The 22,007-nt window shown below is 39.7% G+C and overlaps 2 protein-coding genes across 11 annotated transcripts in view; one reads left to right on the forward strand and one right to left on the reverse strand.

The window, feature by feature from the left end:
- The first annotated feature begins 579 nt into the window (after positions 1 to 579).
- mydgf (myeloid-derived growth factor) overlaps positions 580 to 22,007 on the forward strand; it is a 50,965-nt gene continuing 29,537 nt past the window's right edge. For 3 of the 8 annotated variants that reach the window (XR_013326229.1, XR_013326230.1, XR_013326231.1), the window contains exons 1-8: positions 580 to 820; positions 1,637 to 1,687; positions 1,876 to 1,937; positions 2,978 to 3,059; positions 5,506 to 5,581; positions 6,316 to 6,428; positions 7,672 to 7,762; positions 15,340 to 15,409. Coding sequence is in view for 4 of the 8 variants with exons in the window: in XM_077716302.1 (XP_077572428.1) it covers positions 668 to 820; positions 1,637 to 1,687; positions 1,876 to 1,937; positions 2,978 to 3,059; positions 5,506 to 5,581; positions 6,316 to 6,395 (504 nt within the window). In the remaining 4 variants the exon portion in view is untranslated. Of the gene's footprint in view, positions 821 to 1,636; positions 1,688 to 1,875; positions 1,938 to 2,977; positions 3,060 to 5,505; positions 5,582 to 6,315; positions 7,944 to 15,339; positions 15,410 to 22,007 lie in introns of those variants that run through there. The other 5 variants (XR_013326232.1, XM_077716302.1, XM_077716304.1 and 2 more) reach the window with 5 other exon arrangements.
- On the reverse strand, positions 4,945 to 20,811 carry LOC144196295 (uncharacterized). 3 transcript variants are annotated; one of them, XM_077716296.1, is made up of 5 exons: positions 19,174 to 20,811; positions 13,225 to 14,067; positions 12,380 to 12,448; positions 7,248 to 7,411; positions 4,945 to 5,075 (listed from the first exon to the last, which is right to left on the reverse strand). In XM_077716296.1, exons 1-2 carry the CDS (start codon positions 20,110 to 20,112, stop codon positions 13,252 to 13,254), a joined length of 1,755 nt encoding a protein of 584 aa, XP_077572422.1. In that variant the 5' UTR covers positions 20,113 to 20,811; the 3' UTR covers positions 4,945 to 5,075; positions 7,248 to 7,411; positions 12,380 to 12,448; positions 13,225 to 13,251. The 3 variants fall into 3 exon arrangements, with proteins under 3 accessions (XP_077572422.1, XP_077572421.1, XP_077572423.1); XM_077716295.1 differs by having other exon boundaries at positions 4,945 to 5,078; XM_077716297.1 differs by lacking the exon at positions 12,380 to 12,448 and having other exon boundaries at positions 4,945 to 5,078.

Here is a 22,007-nt window from a genome sequence, read left to right on the forward strand (position 1 = left end):
GGTTGTTATTCACAGACACTCGTGCCAATGTGGCATTTCTCTGAAAACTTCCACTTTCCAAAAATACGCATGTTTGGGTCATTGAATTCTATAATAGCTGCCAATGTGAATGATGTTTGTCTGTAGTATGAACCTTGCAATTGACTGGCGAGAATTCCAAGGTGTGTCCCAAATCGCAATTCTTAACCCAAGGTCAGGTAGGGAACGTGTGGCTCGCGAGGCATGTATGGCTCTTTTGATGGTTGCACATGGCTGTCTCTAATCATATTTTTTTGTTTCATTAGACTCCCTTGTGAATGCGGACTCTCATCGATAATGCAATATGTTGTGATGAATTCACATTTAAAAATATGAATTGTTTCTGGCTATCGCCGTCAAAATGGTTCCCGAACCATCTATTTTCAATGGAAATGTTTTAGTTTTTCACTATTTAAAGCCTTTTGTTATATCCTTTGCAGAAAAATGCAAAATTAGTTGACATTCTTTTTAGTGTCAAATGTATTCTATGAGAGTTAATTGCAGTTTTTATTAATCACCAGTAGACGGCGATGATGCGCCATAAGGCAATTTGCGACCGTTAAACAAACAGAAGAAGCAGTCATTCATAACATTGATTGACTAGTTTTCATACTGACTATTCTGACTAAATGCACACAGGTGTGAAAAAATGCTACCGACAAAGAATTTCCTCCTTTTTCCTTGTATTTTCTTCGTATTGATTCTGTCAAATTATCCATCCCACGCCTCGAGCGATCAAACGAAAACGGTGGAATTTGACGTGAAACCTGGAGGAACGTTGTACACCTTCACTGAGTCCAACGTATGTATTTATTATTATTTTATTTGCCTAAGAACGACTTCAGATTACCATTAGCTTGAAGCATTGATATTGTATCATTATGATTTGTATAAAATGTAATTTTAAAACGGATCCAGTCTACGAGTGTAGTGTATTAGTAGATGACAACATATCTGGCTTTATATAAGTGTATGTCTTTATATCTTCAATTAAAGACGCAAAGTTTCACTTTGTGATAGTCTTGGTAACGGAGGGCGAAAAGTGTTCCAGAAAGATCGGACGTGTTAATTGTGATCATATTTGTTTAATATACTTCCGCATGTTATATAGCTCCTAATGAGGTTTTCGACAACGTTTTTTGTTTACTTTTCTCTTGATTGCTTTAAAGTAAAGTGTATAAACTTAAGAGTGTTACATTTCCCACTCGGGAGAGAAAAACTACATTTTGTCGCTCGTTGATGACGTCAAGGCCTTTGGACGACTGACACGTGGACGCGTGTAACAAAGAGGCCATTCATTGGCTGAGGATGACAATGTAACAATTTTAACCAATGAATGAATTTCATCATGGATATCCTGCAAAAGCTCATATTAATGCGAATGGAACCAAACTTCATCAATTATTTCCAATAGCGTTATTAATATTTGTGTTGCAAAATCAATTATTTCCAAACCCCACTATAATGCAATACATTTGATGTCTTTACATTTCTTAAATGTAACACTATTTATATCTATATATATTGCAATCATAACAATAAATATGCAGATCTGAGCTCAAAAGCAAGACAACCTCAAATGATATTTTAATTGATTATTTCTGTTCTTCTTCCATAGGGAGGTTACAAATGCTCATTCACATTTGTCGCACAGGGAGGAACCAATGAGGTGAGTGACATTAAACTGCAGAAATTTGCGGCACTTGCATCATTCTTTTAGCTCTAAGAAGACGTACTCGAAACATGACTGCCTTTTCATTAAAATTATTCTCTATAATTTCTTTATCTGAACCATTTCATCATACAAAATCATTCATTTACTGTGTCCTTGATGTACTTTGTGGTACTCCCTTCCAGAAATGGTTGATGAGCGTGGGCCTCAGTGATGACAAGAAGCTTTTCTCCTGCTCTGTGTGGAGGTGAGGCCATAAACCAGGGGTAGGGAACCTATGGCTCGGGAGCCACATGTGGCTCTTTTGATGAGAACATCTGGCTTGGCTTTTTGTATCCAACTTGTTCACTAGTGTTTGATAAAAAGTAAAACCGCTCCTGGCAACCTTGTTGCTTTCTTAAAAATGAAAATTTGATCAAAATACTTAGTGGGCAAGGCAGCTGGGTAGCTTTTATGTTTTGCCCTCACTTTCTTGGGATTTTGCGAAATATTTTTGAGTTATAGCCACGTGCCATAGAAATACTTGTGCATTGAAGTAAGCAATTCTCCTGTGATTTCAGTGGAGTTCTCAAAAGAATTCTGTCTAGCGTTGTTTTGATGTTTTTTTTTTTCATTTTTCACAGCGCAGAATGTAAAATTCTTCAACATAGAAAAGGGTTTGAGAGCTTAGTACGTAACTTTTTCAAATCTGACTTTAAAACAGGCAAACATAAAGAGCACACAGTAATAGCAATTGCGTTATGGGAGGCTTGTTTGATGTATGCCTTAGCGACATTTTTTTTCTTCAAATACAAAGTATGCATCAACAAGTACTGTGCTCTAATTGTTTCAAGACACTAAACTTATTAAAGCTAGGCGTTTTCTTAAAACAAAAAAGACCCCTCCAGTCACAAACATTTCAGAGGATTTGGTCTTTCTAGTCCTACAGTCGCTCCTCTTCATATATAGTACATCTCATTTCCCAAAAGAATGAAGTAGACTCCATTCTTTCCCCAGGAATTTTATACATCTACTTTCTTCATTTTTCTGATCTATAAATCATAAATTTTACAGGAGGCTTCTCTAAAAATGTGAGAAAATTACATTTTTGTGTAACAACACACTGTGACTTTAAATCTTTGGCACTAAAAAAAGATAATCACCAATCAATTTCACACAGGCCGGCAAATAACTATCAGTTGTTTGATTAACAAGCTATTATCATCCATCTTTAGTTATATGGATTAATTTATGCAAATGAATTAATATGCATGACAACTAATCAATTTGTTTGTTTTCTCTGCAAAGGCCTACAGGGAAATCATACTTGTTTTTCACTGCATTCAAAATGGAGCTGAAGGAAGCCAAAGTTGAATATGCAAATGCTTTCGTAAGTACAAATACACACCACTATATGTCGCTGTTGTCCTTTCAAGTTGATAAAAATGAATCTTCTAGCTTTAGGTGCACGACAACTTGGTAAAAAAACAAATGAGTCATTTCCAAATGGTATTCCATAAATATCCAACCTCAAATTTGATTGACACTCGCATTTAGATTTGAAATAAAACAGTAAAGATGTGATGGATTATTTCCGAAAGTTTAAATCACTTGCAGCTTTAATAATAACATTTCTCCGAAATCCTTTAATAAAAAAATGGAGAATATGCAATCCTTTCGGTTCATACAGTGTGTCAGAAATACCACATGCGATAATTTTTCTTAAGATTTTCCTTTCAAAGTATCACATTTGTACTCCCTATTAAAAGAATATAATTTAATATAATATAATAAAGAATATGGAGGTGAAAATTGCGAATCAGGGAGCGGCTTATACGAGGGAAATTGCCGAATTCATTGATTTTAAGGCAATTTTAAGGGTATGACTTATACGTGGAGGCAGCTAATATGCGAGAAAATATGGTACTCTTAAATTTAATAGTTACATTGTTAATTTTGTACCATGTCAGCACCCCCCCAAAAAATGTGTGATCAGCTGGCACCACACAAGTGTTGGACAACAAAAAGCTGACACCAATTCCCCACCATAGCAAAGACACGCGCCCAGTGACAGTTACGACTTGCTATTACGCCGGATGTTCGTCGTACTCTGCCCAGCCTCCCCCCCTTCATTGTGCTGATCAAAGTGCTCCCCCGCACTCGGAGGAGGTTTAGAAAGTACAGACTCTGCACAAATGTCAGACAATCAAAGCAAAGCGGCACAGAGGATCAACTTTTTGTATTTTCTCGTGTAGCGTGTAAATAGGGACGCCCCCGAGCTTGACGGTAGAACAAGTCTTAATGTCTTTGCTTTATGCTTGTTTATATTTGCGTATATTCATAAACATGATAATGTTAGCTGTCGACCTGACTTTCACCTCAATTATTTTTTTCGCTGAGGATGGAAATGAGATCGTATGAATCACATTTGAGTTTTTACAGCCGTTTTTCTGACATTCTTGAACTGAACGGAGGGATGGCTCAAGATCTTACTCGCTTTGTTCTTTGGGGGGAAGCCACAAACAAAAATGGCTAGTACTGTTATTTGTCGGTGAATTTAAAGTATATTTGGTAGATATATCCATGAGATGGGCAAACATCACTCCTCACCGCTCAGTGATAATTAATTAGGTCGTAGTTCATTTGAACTGGCCTTTAGGAAGCAATATTTACTCTACACGGGTCAAAAATTAACACTAATTAAAGCTGCAGGGTTATTGGATGATCATGTTGAGATAAGTTATAATGCTTTCATAAATATAGCCTGATGGACACTAATAAAACTGGAGGATGATGATGAGGATTTTTTTCTTGTATTGAATGTCATTAAATCATAGATTGTTATCAATTTAGTTAAAAAAATCATGAAGTAATGCATTAAATTGTGTAATTAATTGAACCTAATATGGTCCAGCAAAGTTTTCTTCTTTTGTTAGTTTTTTAATTGAAAAGAACCAGATGTTCTGTACTGCCTTTGATGCGGGCCTATGAACGTAAATTTATACATTGCCAGAGATGCACTATTTATAAGTCAGTCTGCATTTTTATTAATTATTCTTCAGGCGATACAAGATGAAGTCTCTAATAGGTCGGCTTTAGATTGCTGAGCAATAGTGAATGATGCCCAACATCACCATCACCACTTTACTTTGCCTTTGATTTATTGTTTCCTATTTCACCTCATCCTCCTCTACGTGTCTCCATGGAAACCCGCTTTATAACCCTTGGGTTGTAACCACCATACATCCCCAACAACAAATGAAATCAGGCTGAGATGAGGAAGGTTTAAACTTTATTTGGGTTTCATGAAGGGAAGGTCGTGTATGGACTGTCTTCCTGAGCGATTGTTGTGGTCACGCCTCCTTTCATAATTCAGGACGTTCTCCCGGCGTCGCTTCCAGCTGCTCTGCTACGCACACACACACACACACGCACACAACAAAATAACCTCAATAAACGAGTACATAATTTGCCTTGTTGTCACAATTTATATCCGTATATTGTGATACAAAGTGACACAATGTGCAGTATTGTAATACCACGGTGGGTTTCCGATTCATCACTTGAATATCTTGTGGAGAGATACTTGACAATTATCCTTTTTTTTTACGTCAAATTTTCTCACCAATGCCATCTTCTCATGTGACATCACGAGTATTCGGACGTTTGGTCGCCCGGACGTTTGGTTGCCCGAACTTATTTTCAGTTTTTTATTCATTTGTGGGGTCTTATGTAATATATTGCAATATGTTTTTGCCATATTAAATCATAGTTTCAGCATCTTTTCCCCTCTCGTCCTCCCCAAATCATTCCTATTTGTTTGTATGTATTTACAGTCGGAGGCGGCAGTAGCAGAAGGACTGACTGATAGGGAACTTAAGTCAGATGAATACACCATTCAAGAGTCTGAAGGTGAGTTTGAATGTTCTTCCAGTCTTTGTTTTTTTGTCTAGGTCATCCCATTTCTCATGTGGGCAGTATCTTTGAAGTATCTTTGAATTACAAGTTTTGGCTTGTTTGCTGGCCAGAATGAAGGAAGATTGTAAATATAAATATATGTATGTTAAATTGACAAAAATCTTGACTGTAATCTGTTGTTGGAAGCCCTTTATTAACAGTAACAATACTTACATGTAAATTACAAATCGCTGTTGCTTTCTTTGTATTAGATGGTGATGTGGCAGGTTATGTTGCTATTTCTGTTTGGTCAATCTGTTTTTCTAATTATTGTGCAGGCCATCAATACGCATTTGAAAAGTGCATCATTTGGGAGGGGCACGACCATTAGATTTAATGGTAAAATCATTCAAAACGGTTACTTCACAATTGACAAAAAACAGGAGCATGAATTAAAAGCGAGGGAACACGGTATTTAAAGTGCTGCACAATGTACATGTCATTTAGTGTCATTTTCATCCTTAATGTTTTAAAAAGAACATTTAAAAGACCCACGACCAAAAAAAAAACAGGGTTGTAAAAAAAACAACAACTAAAAAACAATACAGCTCTGAAGAATGAAACGACCGACCCGTAATCGCTACATTTATGGTCCACTTTCCTTGTCAGGATACAATTTTCAGTTGAACGAAGACAGCTGCATTGTGTATCCTTCTTTAAGTAATCGCCTGTTCTTTTTCTGATCGCAGTGACCCATAAAGAAGGCAAGTTCAACGCTCAACTGTCTAAGCTCATGGCGATTGGACGCACGATACATCAAGAGCTATAAGCGCTCAAATGCCAAGTCGGGCCTCCTTTCTGGGTGAGCGTCTACACTTTAACTCATGTTTCTGTAGAAAGAATGAGTGACTGATGATTATAACCATGACTAGATATGTGATGGAGAATTGTAGGACAAATGTAATAACAACAAAATCCCTTTTTTGTTTAGTTCTGCCATATGTTTTTACATACTAGGAACTTTGCTCTTATTATTATGAGGCTTAGTGCGTTCTGATCCATGTGGAATCATTAATGTGCAATTCTAATCGGAATTAAAAATAAAGAAGACTTTCCTGGAAAAAAAAAATAACCCTGCGGCATTGGAATCCTCAGTATCATTACATGCAAAACTATTTCTTCACTCTTACTTTCAGCGAAGCACCATCACTTGCTGATTTTCTTACTTTCCAAGATGTTTTTGGCTAGAGGGTATTTTTTATTTCGTTTTTTTTTTTAAAGATTGGGAGTCACTTTTTCCAAAGAGTGACAGGGTGTCTTTTTGATACATTTTTAATGTGAAATGAATTTTAAAGCTTTTGAAAACTGATTTTTTTGTGCTGTTCATGTTTAATGCAGTGAAGCAAGATGTCATCATATTCTCAAGAGGAAACATTTCTACAATTCCCAGTCCAAATAATCCATAAATGTGACTTTACCTAGTTTGTTTTGATTTGAAAGCTTTAGAAAACAATTTTGTGAATCCTCCTTAATTTTTTAGTTGTTGTTTTGTCCTAAAGCAAAATACCATCACAAATCTGTTACTTGTATCGCTCAGTGAAAACATTTGAATAATTCCCAGTCCTTCTATTCTTTGGGGAATAAAAGTAGGAAGAAAAAAAAATACAAGTGATGTTTATACCTTGTTTGCTTTGTTGCGTCTTCTTCCGTTCTGGCAGACGCTCCGTGAAGGTTGAAGAACTGCTTTAGTTTGTTTTTAAGGTGTTTATTTGTTTGTATTTGCCACCAGCCACACGTGTCCATCGGTGATCCCAACATGGAGTAAAAACCACATCTAGGTGATAGCTGGGAAAAATGCAAACAAGGCAATCAAATGTTACTTTTGTACAAAGTGGCTTTTGTTTTTGCATCTTGTCGTTCCTCAATAAATTGGAGCTATCACCAAAAAGTGTTTTTTCTTTTTTTTCTTTCTTTAATATTTGTACAAAATAGTCAGAAAATTGGTCAAGTTATTTGTACAAAATGTTTTGTTTCATGTTTACATGTGCAAGAGTATGTTCATGTGAAATTTTGGAGTTTTGACTTTTGTTGTTTTCTCTTTTGAGTCCACAGACGGTGCAAACGTTGGTTTGTTTTGACACTTGACAACTGTTTTGATGTACTGCTACAGCAAAGTGACTTCAACTGCTTTTAACAGTAAGCTTTTCATCCATAACTCCGCATAAGAAAAATGTTCAGGATTTTTATAATTTCTAGATCAGTGATTCGCAAATAATTGCTAGCATGGTCCATTTAATTTAAAGTGAGAAAGTTGGAAAATGTCATCTTCTACTGCATGTGGTTAAGTTAACTTTTATAAAGGTTGCGAAACACTGAGCTAGTTTCTGGTTAAATTATTGTGATATATAATTGTTGTCATTGGAAACTTTTTTAAAATTAGCTGACTTCATGGTCAACAATTTTTGAACCCACAAAAAATGCTCACATTAAACTTCACAACAAATCTGTATTCACTGTAGTGTAAAATCCACAAAAGCTGGACCCATTATAGCGCCCCATTGAAAAAAAAAATATATATATATATTTTACTTTTACCCAAAAATGTCCCATTAAATATTGACACGATTGGATACAACCTCCACATAAACTATCACTCTGTTTTATGTTGTACTATTTACATATTCAAACAGTTGACATATTTGAAACCTTCACTTTTGAAGCTAACTGTTTATAACCAAAAAGCATAAAAACATTGCTATACAATATTCTTATTCAAAGTCAAATATGCCTCCCAGTGCAGCACAGTTAAATCTTTTGTGCTTTGTCATACCCCAAAATAAACAAATTTTACATGAAAATAGTCTAACATAATCTCCACTCTAATAGAACAACACAAGTCAGTCGCTCATCCAATATGGCTGCATTAAAATGTTTCCAAATTTATTTTACTCTATTAACATGAACCGTCCCGGGATACATGTTTTCCGCAAGATAAAGGGATTTTATTGTTACTGCTTCATTTCATGGAGAAAAAAGGCTTTGCAGGAATGGACCAAATCCTCCAGTACTTATGGGAATGTGTATGATACTGATCATTGTGGGCTTAAACATACACTTATATAGTGTCTATATATAAGAGTCCGGGTAGATTAATTCATTTTACGCTAAGCCGGGAGAAGGCTGGTCATCTTGACCACGTCCAAAGCAGTATAAATATACGATAAATGTCACATTGACCCGCAACACTTGACCATTTGGTATTTTCTACTACAATCGGGACACCCACGAGGCATCTTCCTTGTAATAAAAGTATCAAAAGCCTTCCTAGCCTGCCGTATCTCCATATCAGTTCATTCGTGTCCTCTTTACGACACTCCAGGCAGCCTTTCTGTTGACATACCACACTCTTTTGCACTTGTAACAGCCCAACCCACTCCACCGACAGAATATGAAAATCACTTTTCTGTTCTAAATACACTCGACGCTGGCAAGAAGCGGGGCAGATTGGGATGGTGTGCTGCTATAAAAGTCCACTCGTGATGTTGCTGCTGGGCAGACATGACTTTGTTTGCCAGCTGGTCCGCCTCTACGCCGCTCTCTCCAAAATATCTCAGCGGCCATCTGATAAAGGCTGTCATGAGATGTTGTAAATACTTTCATGTTCCACTTTTGATGAGCTTAACTTGACTTTGGTGATTTGAGTCAAAGGTCGTGGCGGCAGATTGGCTGCAGTAAAAAAAAAATGGGAAAATCGAGATCCTATCTGTCATTTACTCCCAACATACTCGGCCTAAAAGTGCTATCATTTTTGAAGCCAAGTAAAATAAATATGCCCCAATAGTCTTCACAACTATGTGTGTGTCTTGGGGTGAAGAGCCAGCATCTGCAAGTCATTGACACACCCAAAAAGGTTGATAATGCCTATACACGCCAGAAGGTGGTGGCAAAGTAATATTACATCATGAGAAGAGATGAAACTCATCTACACACTTTAACATAGTTCCTTGGGTTTATAATATCCCCAAGATATGACCAAAAATGACTTTGGGCATTTGACTGAGCACAAATAATACATAAAAAGGAAAATATTGTCGAGGGTGATCAACAAAAGATCATCAAGTGCCCCCCTACCTAAACTGTCCGCCATTTACAAAGGGCAAAGAGCATCATACAAGACAATATACATCCCGTCTTCAACCTGCTGCCCTCTGGCAGGCGCTACATGACCATAACAGCCAAGACAAACAGACTCAAGAACAGTTTCTTCCAAAGAGCTGTCACCATACTCAACTCGAGTTCTGCATCTCATCAAGATTTACTGCTAACCGCTTTAGTCACTTGCTATTTACTTATTTATGTGACTACTTATCTATGTTGACTACTAATTCATGTTGACTACTTATTTATTTATTACTCATCTGTTGATTATTTATCTGTTTGTTTCTTTGTTATTTGTGCACTTTGGGATTAATCTTTAAAGCTCATACTTGTATAATGACAATAAAAGCATTCATTTTAATTCAATTCAAATTCAATATAATACAGACTTAATATAAAACACCCCTAAATATATATTGTATATAATAAAATCGAGTCGTAATACACGACCGGGCAGAAGGAACGTGCCTTCCAGTTGGCTAGATTTCAGCCAAAGACCCACTGGATTTCTCATGGTATTTTTTGGGAAGTAGCAGGCAGATGTACGTAACATGTAAAATTAATTGCGCAGTCTCTTTAAAGGCTTATTGGTCCACAAGTGCGAGTGTTGGGTTGGATGTTTGCCTATACAAGTGCCTCCGCGATAACCATAATAAGAACAGATCAATGTGTTCAATAAACATCTCCAGTTTAATTATGAATGAAAAATATTTCAATTTCTTGAAATGAAACCTCACGGCAGATGTCCTCCCTTCATAATAGATCCCTTCCATGTACTCTAGCGATGAATTTGCCAAATGTTTTTCATTTTTTAATGATCATCCTGTTGTGGCATTTCCCTTTTTTTTTTAGTCCAAACTGTAAAGCCCAGCTGCTGTTTTGTCATTGGGAAATCAGGTATTTTCCCAGCATAACAAAATGCAGCTTTTTTCACTCTTAGTCATACTAAAACAAGTAAACAATCTTAAAAAGAAAAACATTTAAAACAAACCATCTTGAAATAAAACTACCCAAACATCTTCTGTATGAGCAATGAGCAACCTAGATGAATAAAAGATGACTTTACTGTGCTGTAATGAATCTGTATTCCAGTCTCTTCTCCCACCACTCACCTGCCCCCAACTTCTCCCCCTCTATTTAGCATCTCCTAATATTTAGAAGGGAACAGATGGAGATTTCGGCCCTGCTCGGTCAAACCGTAGGCGGCAAAGGCGATAGGATTTTTAGAACACCAGGGGTCCTTGAAAGACTCAACCAATGACCAGCCGCACCCCGTCGAGGGGACGGCGACCCCGTCAGATCAACCTCTTTAGACCCCGCTCTGGTCTTATCTGGCCTGGATACGATTTAGTCGAACCCCTCCCACCCGGCCCACTTGCTTCATGTACTTGAACGCACCAGTGAGCCAAAGCAGCCTGAGCTGCAATTAGTTCCTATTATATCCCAACGCCTGGTGGCGTTTATGTAACCCCCAAGGTCGTATTGCGCTCAGGAGTTGTTGCTCGTCAGTTTAGCATTAACAAAGCTGCGTTAAAGTGGCTAATTGGATATGTTTTGGGGGATCTTTTAACGGCCTGTTTTACTAAGGGCGTGTGTAAGAAATGAGGGGAAATTTGATTACCCACGGAAACAGATGTGGGAACTGATCTGTTAACCGGGCATACCAAGGATTGCTGCTCAATTCATTTTGGGTGTTTCTACTGGGTATCGGTCCAAATGGTTTCATAGTGCCAACATAGTAATTTGGTTTATCTAGCCAAATACATTTCTGCATTAAAACTAGCATCCAAGTCAGTGAATTGTGGGATGTTTGTCTAGAACTCAGGTGTCAAAGTGCCGGCCCGGGGGCCAAATCTGGACCACCGCATCAATTTGTGCGCCCCATGACAGTAAATCATCAAATTCAAATGAAGATTTTAGATGTATGATATATTTCCTTTTTAAATTAATAATTGCAATTTTTCAATCACATGTTTTACTCTGTTAACCTGTTTTTAGATCAAAAAGCATTTCTTAAAATCTAAAAATAAATATATACATATATTTTCAGTTCTCTTTAATATTGAACATAACTAAAAATATATTTTGTTTCCTTTTGAAATGAAGAACAAATGTTTTCTCTAACCAAGAAAAAAATCTCAAATCAACAGTTTTAGATCGATAAAAAAATGAAAATTTAGGGCTTTTGATCCAGTTCTTTTCATCCGATTTTTAAAAATATCGAAATATTATATCTAAAAATGGTCTTGCCCACATGAAAGCAAGTTAACATTAATGCGGCCCGCTAACCAACCCGAGTTTGACACCCTTGGTCTAGAAGATGAGATGGAGGAAAGGTTTACAGATAGCAAAAGCACAAACCCATTTTTTAAGTACAGCGGTTTACAGCTGTCCCCAATTGTGTCACCATCAAAGTAGACCCAGTGCCACGCAACTACCAGCAGTGCTCACAATCTGTTAGAGTGAACATGCAATTTGGCGCCCACAATTTAGGATAATCAGTCCCTAAGAGTGCAATCTGTGGGTCCAAAGCGGGCATCTGCACAGGGGCTCTTATTACCAGAACATTAACCCAGACAGATGTTACGATGGCCTGTGTGTGTTCAGCCTAAGTACCGGCGAGATTTGCAGACAAGCTGTTCTTTCCTTACTCACCCCAAGTCTACGTCCTGTCACCTTGGAAACCCTGTTCTTAGCTTGTCGTGGCCCGGCCGTGGAACGCTCCTATTGAAAAGAAGTGACCTAGAAATCATCCCGGCATAATCAAATATCATATTGCTATTCAAAGAATTGGTAGTATGCATGCGAAAACATAAGCTGCCTTTCATATTTTCTTGTAGTAATCATTGCATAATGCTTGGGTATTTAATTATTTACATCTGAATCTTTTTTTTTTAGATTATATATCAAGTTTACAGCTTCACGTAATGAATTATTTTTTTTTACATTTGTTAACATAATTTTTCACATAACTATAGCCTAAAAAAACAACATAATAATTTGCACTTGAGGTTAATGTAACAGTTACAATTTTCAGGATAACAATTACTGGCAGGCAGGCCCACAAAAAACTGCGACTTATAGTCCAGAAAATACATTTTTTTAAATTAATTATTTAGAAAACTGTACAAGATCATTTCATCCTCTCAAAGTGATGTTATAAGATCATATTTGATTTGTTGATAGCAGGAGAATGAAATAGGCATTAAATCATTTAATAGTTTGTCTAAATCGAGAACGATAAAATTCTATTGATATAAATCACCCCAAAAAAAGAAAAAAGTTATGTAAACTGTTTATTTGCATCCTATTTTAACAAAGTTTTTATGCAGCACATTACTGTAGTACTAGTTTATCCTAGTGGACTGGACTTGATTGATAGCCTTTCTGTTTTGTTTGTTTGTTTTGATTTGACTTTTGAACATGCTCACTGAATAAATGGAGCTCATAAATTGAGGCATGACTGGATAGTGGATGCAACATAAATAAAATGGACTTACGTATTTGCTGTTGGAGGGGCTGGAGTATCACACCGTGGTTGAGAGCAGTCTTCTCTTCTCGGGGTAAGGAGGAGCTTTACGGGGATCCTGAGTTGTCTTTGTGGGGTCTGAGAGTCTATGGTGGGGGTACGGTGGAGGCTTGCGACCCTTTCGCCCTTGCCCCGTTGGCGCTTTGGCGGCTCCGGCTAGGGGTGGTCCCGCCGAGGACGCTCGTGTCTCTCTGTCAGCTGTTTCAGAGTCTGTGGGTGGGCAGCTGGCAGAAGGGTATCGAGATGTGGTGGATGAACAGAAACGTACAGTTGCCGGGCGGTCGCTTCGTGGGGTTTCAATGATGACGGATGGGCTGAGAACGGCGATGGGATGACACCTCGGGGAAACTGGGGATATCGGGCTGACCATGATGGGTGAGGACGGCGGAGACTTGGGGCTGCCGGGTGCTTGGATGTTGACCGTTAAGGGGGACAGTCCCGGGGTGGGTGGCCGGACCGGCAGGTTTCTCGGAGGGGACGAAACTGGCTGAGGCCGGTGTGGGGAATCGGGATTGTTGAACGCCAGTAGCCCACCTCGTCGGGGAGAATTTCCAAAGCGGAGAGTTCTGGCTAATTCAGTGCTAAGTTGGGATGCTAAATCAATTGGGGGTGTTCTCCTTCCACCGGGATGTTCTCTCCTCGGAGTGAAAGTGGCTCTTCGGTGGTCCGTGGACACCGATGGCCGCGAATGGCCGCTGATTGCCGTTACCTCATTAGAGCCTGAAGAGGAGCAGCTATCGCCTCCTGCTGCCTCGTGGTCCTCCTCTTCATCTAGGTCTATGCAGGAGGTCAGGTAGTCAATCTGATGAACCACCTGAAACAAGATGCAGGACCTTCAGGACAATGTCATTCGACCTTCCCAAAACATTTCACCAAATACTCCATAAGTCCAAGTGCTCAATTTCCATCCCTTGCCTCAAATCAGACTGCCAATCCACAAACAGATACATTTAAAAGAGGGACATTCACTTTGCTAAACAACGTGGCTCCTCTCATTCCCTTTAAATATGATGACATCACTTGGAGACATTGACGGCTTTGCAGCAATTTTAATAAATAAACTACCATAGATGGCAATTTCACTGCCAGCCCTTTCGAATTTACATCTGTAATTGTCAATGGCAGGCATTGAGATTAACGAGCCTATGTTTGGCAGATTTTTACACTCACTGATTACATTTCTGACTAAATTGAAATGTAATCATGACTCGGTGTACTATGAGATCATTCTAGTGTAAAACAACCCTTGAGGGGGAGAAAAACTGCCATAAATGCTATCATATATAATCATCTGTTAAGCACACCTCATCTGTGCTTTTAAGCAAATATAATGTACTTTTTGCTCAATCCAACCATTTTATTGGATATTTCAGAGGATTAAGTAGAGGGTTGTGATTATTAGATTGAAATGTTAAATGCAGTCTGTGAAGTTATTAATGATGTGGATTAATCTCCAAAAGCTTCAACTGTGTTTGCAACTACTTTGCACACTTCAAAGCATGACATTATTCAACAGAAATACAGATAGTGAATTGAATCAGGATTTTATTACCATCAAATTCCGCAGTCTCATTTGGTCTATACATATTTGATCTTATTACCCAATGCTAACATTAATTGATTTTGGATCTTTCCTTACTGTCCCTCTCAAGAAAATGTTATACATTTTTCTTGAATTTGTAGTAAAAAATACTGCATCACTGATAAACACACCCAGTTGAAAATTGAGCAAACTATAGCGATTTTTAAAGTACACACTTAACTGGTTGTAATATTGTTTATGGAAAGGCTCTGACGTAAAAAAGGACGACGAATGATGAATAATGGGCAACTGCGGCCGCTTCCGAGTCTAAATGCTCGGCACGTCTCATTTCCACATCTTTGAATAAGTTAAAAGAACATTCACAATATATTGATGCCCCACGCTAACGTTACATAACCTATCGCTAGTTGAAGTTCCTTTTAAAAGAGCCTCTGCTTCACCAATCTGTAAATTATTGAGAGCATTGGACTAAGGTTAATAGCTACACATTATATGATGACTGTTTGCATTTGTCTCATGAGTTGATTAAATTATTCCTCACAGGAGAAAAAGACAAGATGCGGATGCTCTCACAACGTTTTTACTGACTCATACATCAACTTTGCTGATAATGGTGAGTGTTTTTGAACCCTATTTTCTATTTATTTTGTAATACACAATGTTAATTTTGTCATTCATGTAATTCAATACAAACAAAGAAGAAACAAATATAGAGAGGTGATATAAAAATACGTTTAGATGAAACGATCTTATGAAAAAAATGCAAAAGGGAAGTTTTTTTTGTCAATTTTTTGACTCAAATCAATTAACTACACTTTAATACAGCAGATTGGTAAAAATGTATCTTGTTGATCTAAATGATATGGACATCTGGGATTGTTTTTTTTTGTTTTTTTACTGTTCTTATATCATCTTTATCTTCCATAAAAAACTAAACAAAAAGAATCCTATAAAAACATCCATTTTATATTCATCAATACATTTATATGCTCATTGACGACTTTAGAGCTCTTTCTAGAATGATCCCTTCAAATTGATGCATTTCTATCACTGACTATTCTACATATCTTTTGCTTGTCATTTACTTTTCTTTAAGCATATCAAAATCTCAATGTAACACTTTTTTTTTGTCTTGCCAGTATTTTGTTGGCTGGACCAGTTACATTAATAGTCTAGTTAATATTTATTTTTAAGCAGTAGGACTATGTAACCTTTTAAAAAACAGATTTTTATTAGACTCACAAAGGCTAAATGGCAATTGCAATGAATGGCGAAAAAAAATCACTTCAGGCAAAGTGATTGGCCTCCTGCTCTACTTGTAGAGGTTATGTAGTTTTATTTTCTATGTTAGAAAAAAATATATATATATACATATTATTGTTGATGTCAAAGCGTGACCTGTTTTCCCTGTTTTCCCCTCATCTCACTTTGTGGCGGAGAGAGGCATTTTTGCTTTTACTTTGAAGTGCAGAGTGCGCCAGCGTGTGTTTGTGCGACGCTGGCCTAGCAGCTTGTTAGAATGTCAGGAATCACCAGAGATAAAAGAGCACAGGACCCTGATTTAGTGCTGCCGCTGCCTCTCCCAAGTGTGTTGATTATAAACAATCATTGTTCCTCAAGTAATGCTAATGAATTCTGGGAGAGTCACGTTGTCAACAACAAGCCCGGGACCACGTGCAAACTTTGGGCTTTTCGATTTGCACCGGTGGCCACTAATGACAGTAATGATGTGCTTTTAATGGTCCCGGCATGGTCGATAGTGCGCCTCGTTTGTCAGCTATTGAATAGTTCAACTTATGTTCTACAAAGCGGACAGAGGGTGCTTGGCATGTCCGCCTTACTTCTCTGAGATTGACCGTTTGGCTTCGGAAATTCCTGTGTGGAGTTTGTATGTTCGCCCGGGACCCTAAATTGCCTCTAGATATGAGTGTAAGCATGAAGGGTTGTCCTTGTCCTTGTGCCCTGCGATTGGCCGGCCACCAATTCGGGGTGTCCCCAAGCCTGGTGCCCCAGACTTGCCTTGGATAGGTTCCAGCACCCTTCAGGACCCTTGTGAAATAGGAATGCAAGTAGGTGTGTTCCTTAATGGCCATTTGCAAATCGTTTACTGCACACACCATTGGCCAGCAGTCAAGATGACTAATTTTAGCAAGATATTAAATAAAGTGTGCGAAGCGTGCAATTATTCTCTCGTTTGATGGGCAGGCGCTTGTCATCTTGTACCACTTTCATTGGCTTGCCTTCACTTTCAGTGTGAGTGACTGTAAAAATATTTTTTTTATCACTGGAACTAGTACTACGCTTCATATATTACTCTATGATTGGTGTTTGACAATCTAAATCACAGGTGTTAAAGTGGCGGCCCGGGGGCTAAATCTGGCCCGCCGCATCATTTTGTGTGGCCCGGGAAAGTAAATGATGACTGCCGACTTTCTGTTTTAGGATCAAATTAAAATAAAGAGTATAGATGTGTAATACATTTTCTGAGTTTACAATACCTCCAGATTCTTTCAGTTGACACGAGTCTGATCCTAATGAGTCGACAGTAATCTGGTAAATGCCGTAGCAAAACATCGTTCTACTTTTTGCTCTAGTGTTGGTAGCGGCTGTCAAAGGGGTTTAACTTTAAAGCAGCTGCAGGATCATTAGAATTCAACCAGTAATTGGTTCTTAAATCAAACTGAGGGAACGGGTTCATGCAACAGAATGATATAACGGGGCTTTGAAAGAAAGAAACGCGACAAAAAGTCGTCTATGCCATGTCTGTCTTTGATGTGCTGACTCTTTTTGTAAAAAATTGAGATTTTTTTTTAAGTGTCAGGCTGTTGCCAACCTCCCACCTAGGCTACACGTTCTTTTATCAGTCATATAGTGACACAAATACATTGCTAACATTTCTGGACGATGAGGTTAATGCCTGAGCTTTATCACTGACCCGGCCGATGGGGATAAAATGTGGATAATGTGCAAGAGTGCGGGGGGCTACGGCCACGAATGGGTCGTAAAAAGCAGTCCGGCTGAGCCTTGAGAAGCATCTGTCCGGGAGATGGAAGAGTTTTGAGGAAAGGCTGGTGCTGACAGCATGGGAGGAGGGAGAAAAAATGCAGAAAAGCAGGTGGACGCTTGGCCAAATGTCACAGTGCATCATCTCAGCGAGTCCGTGAACGCACGTGGCAAATGAGGCGTGACTCTCGTCTCATTCGCTCCCATAAAAAAAAGAAAAACTACGCGTGACTTGAGAGCAAACATTGCGGCGATGCGGGAGCCAGAGTGGAGCTGTGGGAATGATTCGCAGGCTCTGTTGGAGGCACCCAAACTGAATGCTGATTCTCTAATTCATATTTCATTTTGCTTAAGGCGTACAGTTAAAAGTATGCAAAGTCACAGAAAAGTCTAAAGATGCCTTTTGGAAGGAAATGTGCTCCTTTTTAGACGCTTCAGAACATAGAGAAATAATATCGCGTTCTCAGAAGGTCAAGGCTTCCATGATTTAGCTCAAAATCTCAATCTTAGAACATTTTCTCCAAAGTGGACGGGGTGTCCAATCAGTCGGTGTGCCTCGTGTATGCATTAAATTCAAGATTTTGTAGATGTTGCTGTATGATGCTGACAGATTGACTGTCTGGGTACATTGCTTGCTGACGCGCTATATTTATATCGCGAAAAGGCATTACTACATTAGCAGTCAATGATCTGGATTAGAGACAAAATGGGAGATCGGTTTTACAAAAAGTGTACTTTAAAAAAAATCTCAATTTGAAATGATCAAAAACGTATAAAATAGAGGAAAAGGGTACAAGTTAACAGATACGCTACAGTAAATAAAATGGCATGGCCAGTGGACTTGTAAGACAAGGTTTTCAATGCGTGGCATTAAAACGGAGGGTCTTAAAGTGCCATCTTTTGTTCGTCTGATCTGATATCCCTGAAATCCCTTTAAAGCATAACTGGAAGCCTCTGCCCAAATCTAAACCATTCATGTCAGTTCTATGATTCCGCAGTCATTTACAAGTTAACACAAGGTCTTAAAACCCAGGGAAACCAAAGTCAAAACTTGTTTTCAACAGATTTAGTCCTGAAAATCATTTTGGGATTCCCCTACCATGTATACAAGACATCCATCTTTTACGGCGCTTGCCCTCAGGTGTGCAATCCTAATGGTGCACCGAAGGAACTTCAAAATACAACTCGGACTCACGGCATGAATACGTTTGATTCTAATGATTTGAGGTCTTTATGACCTTAGAGGAAGATGATCAAAGACCAAACAGGAATACCGAAGCAGAGATTTTAACCCTTAACTTAAGCTCTACGTGGCAGTTGTGCAAATTGCTTCATCACGGTACATCAAATCCCAATAAAATCCAGCATATTTACCTCTTTCATTTCCTGTTGAACATCCCTCAGAGCAGTCAGAACCTGCTCCAGATTGTCCACCACTCGCTTGAGTTGGTTACGAACCACTTTTCTACCGCAGTCCGTCCCCTTCCTCGGCGATTCCTCTTCACACTTTGGTTTACCCTGCACCCACCTGGTCCGGTTTGGACCCAACGCCTGCAAACGCTTGCCGTGCTTGCCCGGACCTCTCAGAGTAGTTGTGAAGCCCAGACTCCTGTGAGGAACCTCTCCAGAGAAAAGGACTCCATTGAGTGGCGCTCCGGAGACCTCCACAGGTGGTTCTCGGAGCACACTCAGGTCTCTTTGGCTCTGGCAGTTCCTGCTAATGTAGCTAAAACTGGATCTGAAACCACGTTGTCCATCTTTTACCGATCCCTGAGGGTTTGAACTGAGCCAGACGGATGATTGCAAGTCCCTCTGATGAATAACGTGACTGGTGTAGTCCCAGACGTCCTCCCTCCTCTCTTCCACGCAAACCTTAGAGTCTGGACCTTCTATGAGAAGAGCAGGAGGAGGAACCAATGGGCTCCCCGCCAGAAGCCGACCTTCATTGGGACCGTCACGACCCATTGGATCTAATTCCACTTCGGAGGATTGCTTGGGCTTGGCGGGACTGCCTTCCTTCTGTTTCCCCAAGATGTGGTGGCCCCTCAGGACCACCGGCAACATCCTGGCCATCCCCACGCCGTTGCAACGTAGATCACCCTTCCTGGTCTTGTTCTTCCCCGGGATGGAGAAGATCCCCATCCCTTTGCTCCTCTCCAAGGGGGCCAGGTTGTCGCGGAGCTCGGGATCGGATTTGTACGCCCCGTTGAGCCCCAAGTCGGCGCTCTGCTGAGACTTGAGACTGTTGCGCAGCCACGGGATGAAGTGAGGGGCGTGTGGCTTGAAGGCTCGGTGCTCCCTGTCAGAGAACATCCTGACGTCCAATGTCCACCAAATTCGACGGGGGAAAACAATCCTGCGTTAGCGAGAGCTCCCTCTTCTTTTGCCATAAATCCCCTCCCACTTTTGCCATCAACTTGGGCCGTATCTCCTCAATCTGTCTCTGCTTTCCCGCTACCATCCACAACTTTTATCCCATTCTCTCCCACTCCAAGCTCATTTTCCAGAGCTTGGTTTTCAGTTTTTCTGATCTTCCCGCCCTATCTCGTTTCCCCTGCCTTCTCCGGAGGTCCTCAAGCCCCCATTTGGACCTGCGTCTCCTCTCCCAGCCCTCCAGCGTCTCACTGGCTCACAGCGGCAGAAGCTTCTTGTCTCTACGGCGCCCTCGCTCCCTCTCTTCTCGCTGCCTCCCTTCGCTCTGCACTGCACTGCACTGCCTCCAATTCCCACTCTTTTTTTTCCACCCACTCCCTCTCACCAACTCGCTACCCTCACCTCTTATTTTTTTCCCTCCCTCTCCACCGTCAGTCTTTGACCGTCTCCCGTCATTGCAACTGTCCCGCTCGTCTCTCTTTGACTTCGCCTTTTTCGTCACCCCCAGCCTCTTCCCCGGCGCTCCGGGAGGCAGCGCGGCACCAGCAGCTGAACTCCAATCAAGATGCCAGTGTTATTAATCCCCGGTTAGCCAGCATGCGTGCCCATGTGACTCCCCCATGCCCGCATTCTCATCTGATTACTCCTTACCCCCGGATCAGCCCTCCGCAATTAAATGCTGCTCAGGCTACCAGAGGGGGGTTTAGAGGAGGGATACAGCAAGTGGAAAAAGGGCAAATCATTTGCAACCTACAAGCTCAAGCATCTGCAATTTGACAGAAACTATAAGCTGCCCAGTAAAGTGATTTTTTGTTTTGTTTTTTAATTATTTTTGCAAAGCAACTTTCATTTGGTCCAATTGTGTGGGGACGGCGGCTATTTTCAGCATTTCCTCGTCACATCCTAGTCATTCTCCACAGTACGGATGAGAATTTTTGTGCTTTGACAAGCCCGGAGATGCCTCTCAGGTATCCTCCTCGCTATTCACGCGGCTGCTGGGGATAAAGACGGCGTCATATTACTGACAGTTTTGATATCGCTCGGCAACAAGCGACTCAAAGACCGCCGTTCGGGCAGTCAGCACTCTATTCTTTTTTTTTCTGATGCCCTGTTGATATGCCTCCATCCTGTGACATGGACAGGTACACGAAGGGGAGGGGAATATAGACGCGGGAGGGGTATTATCTCCAAGCTAAGAAGATTCCCGCCTACATGTCGAGAGACTGCTGTCAGCCTGTAATGACCACTAGTCTGGATAAAAAAAAAGAATAACGAGTCATAGAGCAGCTTCTCTTAATCCTGTGGCGCTTTCTTGCTCTGCACGGCATGTAAAGTGTCTCTGTACAATCTAGTGAATTGAAGACTTATAATGAAAGCATGGGGTCCATATGCTCTACTATTACAGAAGGCCAGAATAATAAATACATGTATACTCTACATTTTCCTGTATTTTAGATGTTTTTTGATCATTTCAAATTGTGTACACCATATAACAACTTTTGCACAGGAATTTTTTTTGAAAATTCGGCTCTAATACGGATCAATAATAATAATAATAATCGTGCTCCTCTTTTAATGAAGAAATTAAGTGTATTAAAGATTTTTTTCTAGATTATCAGGGCCTAAAAAACAAAACAAAGTCGCACTTGAGTATTAGATGCAGGTTCAGCCTAAATATGAAAAAAACAGCAATCTATAGTCCGGAAAATACAGTTTCATTCATTAAATCACAGTGTAATTTCAAAACTTGCAGTGGTCCATTTTACATACCTTAATTTTCAATTTCTAAGCACTTGCTTTTGTGTATTTTATGTTTTTTTCTGTATTTTTTAAAT

Source organism: Stigmatopora nigra, chromosome 5 (genome assembly GCF_051989575.1).
Source record: "Stigmatopora nigra isolate UIUO_SnigA chromosome 5, RoL_Snig_1.1, whole genome shotgun sequence".
NCBI classification, from domain to species: Eukaryota; Metazoa; Chordata; class Actinopteri; order Syngnathiformes; family Syngnathidae; genus Stigmatopora; species Stigmatopora nigra.